At 44.1% G+C, this 8,568-nt stretch overlaps 1 protein-coding gene across 10 annotated transcripts in view; it reads right to left on the minus strand.

The window, feature by feature from the left end:
* Positions 1-8,223, minus strand: part of MYLK (myosin light chain kinase) — a 194,924-nt gene extending 186,701 nt beyond the window's left edge. Inside the window, exons 1-2 of one of the 10 annotated variants that reach the window (XM_086898154.1) lie at positions 691-817; positions 78-253 (exon numbers count right to left, since the gene is read on the minus strand). In XM_086898154.1, coding sequence (XP_086754280.1) covers positions 78-153 — 76 coding nt within the window. In that variant the 5' untranslated portion in view covers positions 154-253; positions 691-817. Of the gene's footprint in view, positions 1-77; positions 586-690; positions 836-923; positions 1,674-7,785 lie in introns of those variants that run through there. The other 9 variants (XM_086898152.1, XM_086898155.1, XM_086898164.1 and 6 more) reach the window with 9 other exon arrangements.
* Between the last annotated feature and the right edge of the window lie 345 nt (positions 8,224-8,568).

The raw sequence follows: 8,568 nt of genomic DNA on the forward strand, positions 1-8,568 counted from the left end.
AGCATTTGCAGTTAGAGGATCTTACATTAAGGTCAATAGCACAAGTGGAGAATGGCACAAGGTCCACACTATTTTACCTGGAGAGCCATCTGACCATGTCTGACTGTCCTTGCTGGTGAGATGCCTGCAAATCTTTAACTTTTGTAACCTCATTTTCTTGGCTGTCACTGTGCTCCCGTCGGGAGGTGAGCCTCCACTTCTGCTCAGGCTAACTAGAACCACACCAACATCCACAGCTATAGCTTGGAAATACCTTGGAAAAGGAATATAACTGAGCTCTGTATCAGGGAAGAACTAAATAGATTGAGCGGGAGCTCAATACTTTATTGGTATCTGAGGTGAGCTTGATAAAGGCACAATTTCAGGTAAATTGAAAGAGCAGTGATTCTTCTGAGTTCCGAAGCATTTTAAGAAAACACATGAAACTGATGTTTAGTCTGCACAAGATGGGATTGTATGATCAATAATGACCCCAGTGCCCATGTTCAGGCTGACTTTAGCATATAACCTGAGCAAAGTTCCCCATCGGTTGCAATAAAGCCCTGGTCCCACAGGCCGGGGCTGAGGTAAAATGGCGGGAAGCACTTCGAAGCAGGTGAGGCAGGAGGTGAGGCCTGCACAGCAGCGCTCCTGCCTCCCCACCGTGAGGGGATTCCCTCGGGGATACCGGCTGCCATCCCACAGACACACCTGCAGGAACATCCTGAGCAGCGCTGAGGGAGCAGGGAATGCAAATCCTGCCCCTCCCTTGGGAATGCTGGAGCTCAAGACTTCCCAAACCCACTGCCTCTTCCATTCAAATGTACTCACTCTGCTCACATGCACAGACGCTTTCACAGCAACATGAAAAACTGCTGTACTGCAAAGGAACAGGAAAATGAGTAGGAAGAAGAAAGGGAAATGTAGGAGAAAATAAAACAAACCTTCTTTCACCACTCCCTTGTCTGAGAGAAAGAGGTAGCCAGCATGCACAGGCTCACAAGTCAAGATCTCTTCTTAAAAAATCTGCAGGGTACATGCTCAGATATTTGCCTTTCTCTTTATACAGAGTTCAGTTAGCACTAAATGCCTCCAGCTGGTTTCAAGTTACATCCAAGTGAAGTAGTACCATAAAATTCCTCATAGCCACCCAAACCATTACTCTTGTATTTTCTTCCTTGTGGGGTCATCACACCCCCTCTGGAAAGCTTAGAGGTATGATACCACTGCAGGCCTCTTCAGAGAGAGCCTGACAATGGTGTATTATGAGGCTTGTTGTAACATCCTTTCAAAATTCTTAAGGTCCAGTGGTTTAGAGAAGAGGGTCTTTTGTGTCTGCTGTCAGTTCCAGGAAGCTCCTGTCACTGGCATGGAGACTGCATATGGAAAAGAGCTGCTAAATAGACCAGTTAAAAGAATATAGGCCCAGTTTTGCTCCCACGTCACTGAAAACCATGAATGGTGCAACTCTGTTGAGGTCAGAGGAACTGCACTGCTGTGATGTTGGGGGTGAGACACCAGCTGTTGTTTCCAAGCCAGGACTCCCTCTGCGATGCTCTCTCAGGCTCTGCCCAAGATACACCCCCGAGGCCACCACGACCACAATGTCAGCTCTCAAACAGCAGCAGCAGCCTCTGTGCCGGCAGCGCTCCCCAGTCTAACCCACAACACCTCTGCTGTAAAACTTACCCTGCACAGAACAGAAGAGGTTTCTCACCTCCAAAACCAGGCTGGACTTGAACAAGTGATGAGTTAGTAATGCTTTCAGCGTTACTGACCTAATGAAGCACTGACTTAGTACCTTCCTCTTCTTCCACCAAAGGAAAGTAAAGCTTACAATCCTAAAAGATCTGAAGTAAATAATCTAAGTAAAGCAGGCCATTCTTGACAAATTTCTCTTTTCTGTGTATTTTAAACACAGCTTGCTTATTGCTTTTGGTTTGTAACTTTCCTTTTGATACAATCAACAGTGTTAAAACACACAGTGTATGTCTGACCTGGACTTTGTGAGTGCTTCTTGCAGAACATGCCCTCATACTTTATTCTTTTCATCCAGTCAGATTTAATCTTTGTCCAGGAGAGATGGTCAGTATTTTGGTTCTGAGGGGTTTTTTTAAATTTGTTTTTTAATGATACTGATTCCAATTACATGATATAAAACATATGAATGAAAAAAACCTTTAATTAAGTATTTAACAAACTGCTTACACCATTAAGAAGGAATTAATGGACTCATATATTTCTTCCATTAGGAGACAAGAAACTTCAAAATAGTCAATACTGCCAAAAAATATTAGGCAACTACATGCATTCCATAATGAGGTATTAAAGCAGACATCCTGGTTACTATTTGCACTGCACATTCACATAGTAAATTAAATTGTGACTGTCATTTAGAAGATATGGAAAAATTTCACACCCCGGTCTCACCTTGTTTGCCTATTGTTTTGCACCGGAAGTGTTCATCAGTTTATGGAATTTAGAGAAAGCAACATCACCTTGAAATCAAGTGCAACAATGCCCTGCTCGGAACACAGAGCTGAGAGCTCTAGTTCCTGCGGCCCATGCTGCCTGCAAAACACAGCTCCTACAGGCCTCTGCAGCAAACAGGAAACTTGCAGTACTTCCAGACAGATAAGAAAAGCTAAAACTGGGATCTTTTCATTATTTTGAATATCTCAGAGTGCCTGTGCCATACTGGGTACTACTGTGTCTCCCAAGTCCTCTTTGTAAGAGTATTTGCAACTCAGTCTCAGTCTCCCCATTACTCACTCATCCTTTCACATTTTGCTGAGGTTAACAATCAGGATAGTGATTTTTGCTGCTTAGCAGTGGTTCCCTCTGAAAGCTGGATTATACTGGTTTAAACAGTATATAAAAGGCCTCCGGGTGAAACTACAGGCTTGGTGATGAGATTATCCTTCACTACACAGTTCCAGTATCCTTTTTGAGTACATTTTTTTTGTTCAGATATCATCCTGCCACGCTGTAAATACCTCATATCACAGGATTGCTGAAGAAAAACAGAAAAAAAAGCAGTAAAACTCAGAATAATGATTTTAATCTGCTGTGCAATAATTGGAAATAAACTACAGTGAGTGTGTAAAATAGCACACACCATCACTCACTTTCCCCAGCCAGGATGTCGGTGGACTCTCAGCAATTTATCACATTTCACAAGAAGCAGCAGCAAGTGATGCACGGGACTGGCAAGTAGAGCAAGTAATTTCTTCTCCCACAGGTTAGATCTCCTACTTTCACACGGAATTTATGGTCTGTTTGAACCTTTTCGTGATGAAGAAAATAACTGAAAACATCCCTCTGTGACAGTTCTGTATCCTGTCACACACTGGCTGCATCACAAGCCCTAAAAATGCCTTTGGTACCACGGAACCTATGCATACAAAACAGCACTTCAGTCTGAAGAATTAATATGCTGTCAGCTAGTCGTGTTTTTGGCAAGTGAGTGAATTTAATCCAATTACAGCAAAGGTGATGAGGTCAAGCTGACTCTCAGTAAAGAATTACCAGAAAGACTATCCTCAAAACAGAAGACACTGCAGCTTGCTAGACATGCTGTAGTGAAGTTTAGCAATGCTCAGACTTGTTATAACAAAGGTAAGTGCCAAGAAACTGCTTAGTGCCAGCAAACAGAAGAGGAAAGGGATTCAGCAAGAACACACTTTGTAAAGCACACTGTAATCCTAAGCACTTAATTGCCTTTGGCAAGAGCTGCATCCCATTGCTCTCTCAGAAGTTGTTTTATCTGCAACTTGATGCTCACAGCTACAAAGATGAATGGAGTGGGGGAGGAGAAGAAACTGGGGGAACTAGTGAAAGAACTACAGTTACCAGTTTGTCTCTGGTGAACTACCAAAGCAAAATATAAAAATTACTGCTATGTGCAAAGCCTGATCTGCATATCCAATGACTCTCATAGAAGAAAATGAAACCAACTCTCCTCCAGGCCCTTTGAATCACTTACAGAAGCAGAGAAATTTGTTGTGGAGTCACACACCTGTATTTATATTTTGCTATTTACATATGACTGGTCTCACTTTCAGTCATTCTCATTGAATCCATATAGGTCAGTGTGAATTTGAAGGTGTAGACAAAGTTTGTTTCTTTTCCCTGATTATAATGCAGCATTCACAAATATTTTACAATATGTTAATCCCAACTCATTGTTCCCACATAAATAGAAGACTCAAAAGTAAATAATGCACCAAGCCTCTTTAATTAAATAAGGAGTTTGGGGGAGGAGTTTCTGCAGACTCTTTTAAATCTTAAAGCCTGCCAACTGGATGAACAAAAGGTAGATTAGGCTCACATGATAAATCCCAGAAAACCTGAAAAGCCTTTGTTAATAAGTCACTAAGGGAATTTTTCTTTTTCCCCTAGAATTTCTGCTCACCAGAAGTGAGTTAAGATTATTCAAGCAGGTTTGGTTTCCAGCAGCATTAAGTGGGTATATGCCTCATGGAGCTCTAATCTCCTCATTTCTATAGAGCTCAATTCTCCTTTCATTCCTATTAAAGCAGAACCAGTTATTCCTAGCTTTTATAGAGGGAGCAGCTGCTGAAAGTTCAGAGGCAAAAAAAGTTTATGAAATTAGTTAAGATTCCCACGAAAACTAAACTGGAATTCTAGATCAGCTTTAATAGCAACAACAGAAACAGGAATATAAATGTATTTTCATTTCACTTTGGCATTTCTTTCGTGTAGCAGGTTGCTAATGAGCCTTTTAAGTTTCCATTCATAAGTTAGTGTTCAGTAGCTTGTTCACAGAGCCAAATGACATGTTAGTCTGGCAATTAGTTTACTCTTCTGTCTGTAGAGAGACTTAATGAAAACATTATTAGAGACAGACCTTGCTGTAGCACACTCAATAGACACTGTACAATTGCTCAAAAAAGACATAGATTTCAGCAAAACCCATACTGTAAAAGACACAGATTTCAGGAAAACCCAGACAGCGAAGATGACATTTAAAGCTATGCTAAATTTAAAAAAAAAACAGAGTCCATCCTACCTGGAACCATCTGGCTTCACTAATGAATCCTTTTCAGCACTATAGATTAATCATATCTTCTCTGCATCCAGTGCTAAAATCCAAACAACATATGTAGCCCTAATGTACATCATGGACACATTCCCTTCAGTGGGATGAAGGCAGCTGTACAAAGCTTGCTAAGATGCTGTTTGATATAGTGGATGCCACAGGAAAAGTTTAAAAAATCTACTGCAACAGGTGCAGCAATGTGTTTCTAGAGCCATGAGAGAAAGAATCATCTGACCTTATATGGGAGGGTATTAAAAAAAAAAGAGTAATTAAGCATCAAGGAGAGAAGAGTGTGTTAATCAGCCAAGACAAGAAAAAATTACCTTCACTACTCCTAACTCATACCTGTGGAATAAAGTTTGGAAAAGCTATTGAGTACAGCTCCAAACACAGCAAAAGCAAACCACGGCATGTTTTATTAAGTACTTGACAAGTTTATGAATGAAAGGAGATGAGTCTGTCTGCAAAACCAGGATCACTTCCAACCTATGCTCAGACCTAAATTCAAGCTACCTAGAAGAGTCCAGCAACCACAGACTGTGGCTACCAGGTCTCCAGAGTCTAACCAGAAACTTCAGCCATCTCCTTACATGGCTCTCAAATAGAGCTTCTGAGAACATTTTCTGGATTTAGACATCCACAGCTTTAAGGCACAGCATTTGGAGCAGTTCTGAACTCTATTTATATCTGCATTTTGTTTCAGGAAGGCTCTGAAAGTAATTTGTAGCTGTTGGTTTATAGTGTTTCTAAGTACAGTGTATTTGTGTAAGGATATTGGTATGGATTTTGATTGACTGTAAAAATCGGATCATCGCCCGGAGGAAGTCCTAATGAACTTAAAGGAGGAGCCAGGGAGAACAGAGAACACAAAACAGACCAAAAACTGGTGAAAAATTATGTGTCTCTTACATTTAACCTGAGCCAATGGCAGTACATAATCCCAGCTTATTTCAGACTTTATAAATTCCTTTTCAGCATCATACAAGCAAACTAACAGAACTTCACTGAATTATTTCCTTCATTCTCCTTTGCACCATGCAACAGGGCAACTAAAGCTATGGATGCATCCTTGCAACAGCAGAGTATCTGATTGATAACTTTCTTTGCAGCAGAACTTTTAAGACTTCCCTACAAGACCAATAAAAATGGGGTCAGTGATATAAACTGGTGTGAGCCTCCTGTGTTTATATAAAATTCTAGCTGAGGTGTTTATTAAACCAGGCATTTCCTTTCTGCCCATGTCCATCTAAAAAGGTTAAAAGCCATTAATAGGTCACACACCAGCACAGGACATCCTGCCTATCATTCTAGTGGCTGGTCCTCTGGTAGCAAACATTCTCCTTCTACAACCAACAAAGTCACTCCAGGTATTTTTGGAGTTAAAACACTTGTCCTGTAGCATTCATTTGCAGAAGGCTAAGGATGGGTGTAACATCTGTGTATTATGAAAACGTGTTATCATGAGCACTTTGTTACAAACTGCAGAGCACACAGTGACCAGCTACAGAAGAATAGTATCACTTGAGGAAACAGAAAATGCTGGGTATGTGCCAGATGAAAAATAACTATTCAGATATTAGTAAATATCATTTTGGTTTAAAAACAGAAGGCTCCTAGAATGCACTCCTAGAACCTAGTTCCAGGAACATCTCAGCAAATCTATAGTTGCACAGGAAGACACATATCATGTTCTGCAAATAATGATGCAAGTCATTAGCAGAATAAAATAAAATAAAGATGTGTGCAGGAAGTGGGGGGAGAAAGATAGTAGTTCTCTTAGGGATTTAAAATGAGAGAGAAATTACTATTTCTCTTACAGCTCCACTGACAGAAGCGGCATTCCTAGCACTCCACAAAGCATAATTTTGTAGTCTTAGTAAGGAACACACCTTCTGCAGGTCATGTAACTCCACACTCACACCCTCCCCCCCCCCCCCCCAAATGCTTGGAAACCCCTTAAAAGAAGGGTGTGGAATCAGGTATTTGCACTTATCCTTTCAGCCATTCCCTTTGTAGGGGGAATAATACAGCCTTCAAAACACTTTTGATTCCACTTCCTGACTCTAGGAGAAGTATTCCTGGGGATTTACTCTGCAGAAGACAAGACTAGGGCAAAAAAAGTATCTTTGAAGTGTAAGAGTAAGATCCTCTGTCTTTACATCCCCGGTCTCCAGCCCCTGCTAGTCTGCCATGCCACTCCCTTCCAGCCTGAGTGCAGGGAGCAGTGCCAGGCCAGAGTCCAGATGTGCACATAGAGGAAAGAGCATTAAAAGGCGAAGAATCCCCAAAAGCATATTGCTCCATAGCGTGAAGGCAGCCTGCAGAGAAGTGATTTCCCTGCCTCTGCCAAGTTAGTGATTTTAAACATTCATCTTCTTCCCCCATCCTCATGCAGGGTGTTTAAGTGGTGTCACCAGGTTTTGTCCTCCTCTAAGACTCTAAGCATGTGCAACATGATAAAAATTACTTTGAGAACAGCAGAAGTTAAAAAAAACCCAAAACAAACAGCACATACATTTTGTCTGAAACATTAAAGATGTAGACGTGTAGTGAAGGAGTGTTGCTACATGTGCCTCTACATATGCACCTCTCTATTTGAAAGGCTCAGGAGGCCAAGAGAGAGCCAGAGAGATTATCCTTACAGCCAAGCCTATAAATGCTTCATCTTAGAAATCTTTTGCTACCTGCCAGCAGAGAACAATAAAACTGTATAAAATCATACATAAAAGATGACAAGTACTTACTACTAGGTTTGCTTGCTCTGGGATTAATGCAGTCCGGGAGGGGAGCGGTAGGTGAGCCCTCCTCCCTGCCGGAGCCCAGCTGACGCTCTCTCCGGGGAAGGGACGGGAGCTGGGCAGAGACAGGAATCCCGCGGCTCCGGTGCTCCAAGCCCGGCATGTGCCCGCAGCCCGCGCCGCTGGGCTGGCTCGCTGCAGAGCCGCTACCTCGTCCCTCCGGAGAAGCAGGTTTCCCTCTTCTCCTTCTCCTCCTCCTTCTCCGCCTACTTCACCTCCCACTGCGGAGGATGCCGCGGTGCCCCCCACCCGTGCCCGCCCACGGGCTTCCCTCCGCGTCCTGGGGCGCAGCGGCAGGGAGAGCCCCGCGGCTCCGGGGAGCGCTGCCGGAGCCGCCTCGCCCCGAGCTGTCCAGCCCCGGACCTGCGGCTCCGGCCGCAGCCCACCTGCCGCTCAGCCGGGCCGGGCCGGGCCGGGCCGGGCTGGAGTGCCCCGGGCTGCCCCGCACACTACGGCAGCGGGGGAGCGGCGAGCCCGCGGGGGAAGCGGTGCCCAGCGGCGATAGCGTCTGCGGTCGGCGCGGCTGTCCTTCGCTCTTTCCCGGCCGAGCCTCGCTCGAGAGCGCCCGAGGGGCCTGGGGGAGCCCCGGGCGTGCCAGGACCAGCGAAGGGAGGGCCACGGCCAGCCCAGCCCAGCGCCTGTGGAGCGCGGCTCGCCCAGGTCCAGATCTGGGTGCGGGGTGTATGAAGAGTGTGTAGGGGTGCACATGGGTGCCATATGAGCCGTGTG

The sequence above is a fragment of the Cyanistes caeruleus genome, chromosome 7 (assembly GCF_971803275.1).
Source record: "Cyanistes caeruleus chromosome 7, bCyaCae1.hap1.1, whole genome shotgun sequence".
Lineage (NCBI taxonomy): Eukaryota > Metazoa > Chordata > Aves > Passeriformes > Paridae > Cyanistes > Cyanistes caeruleus.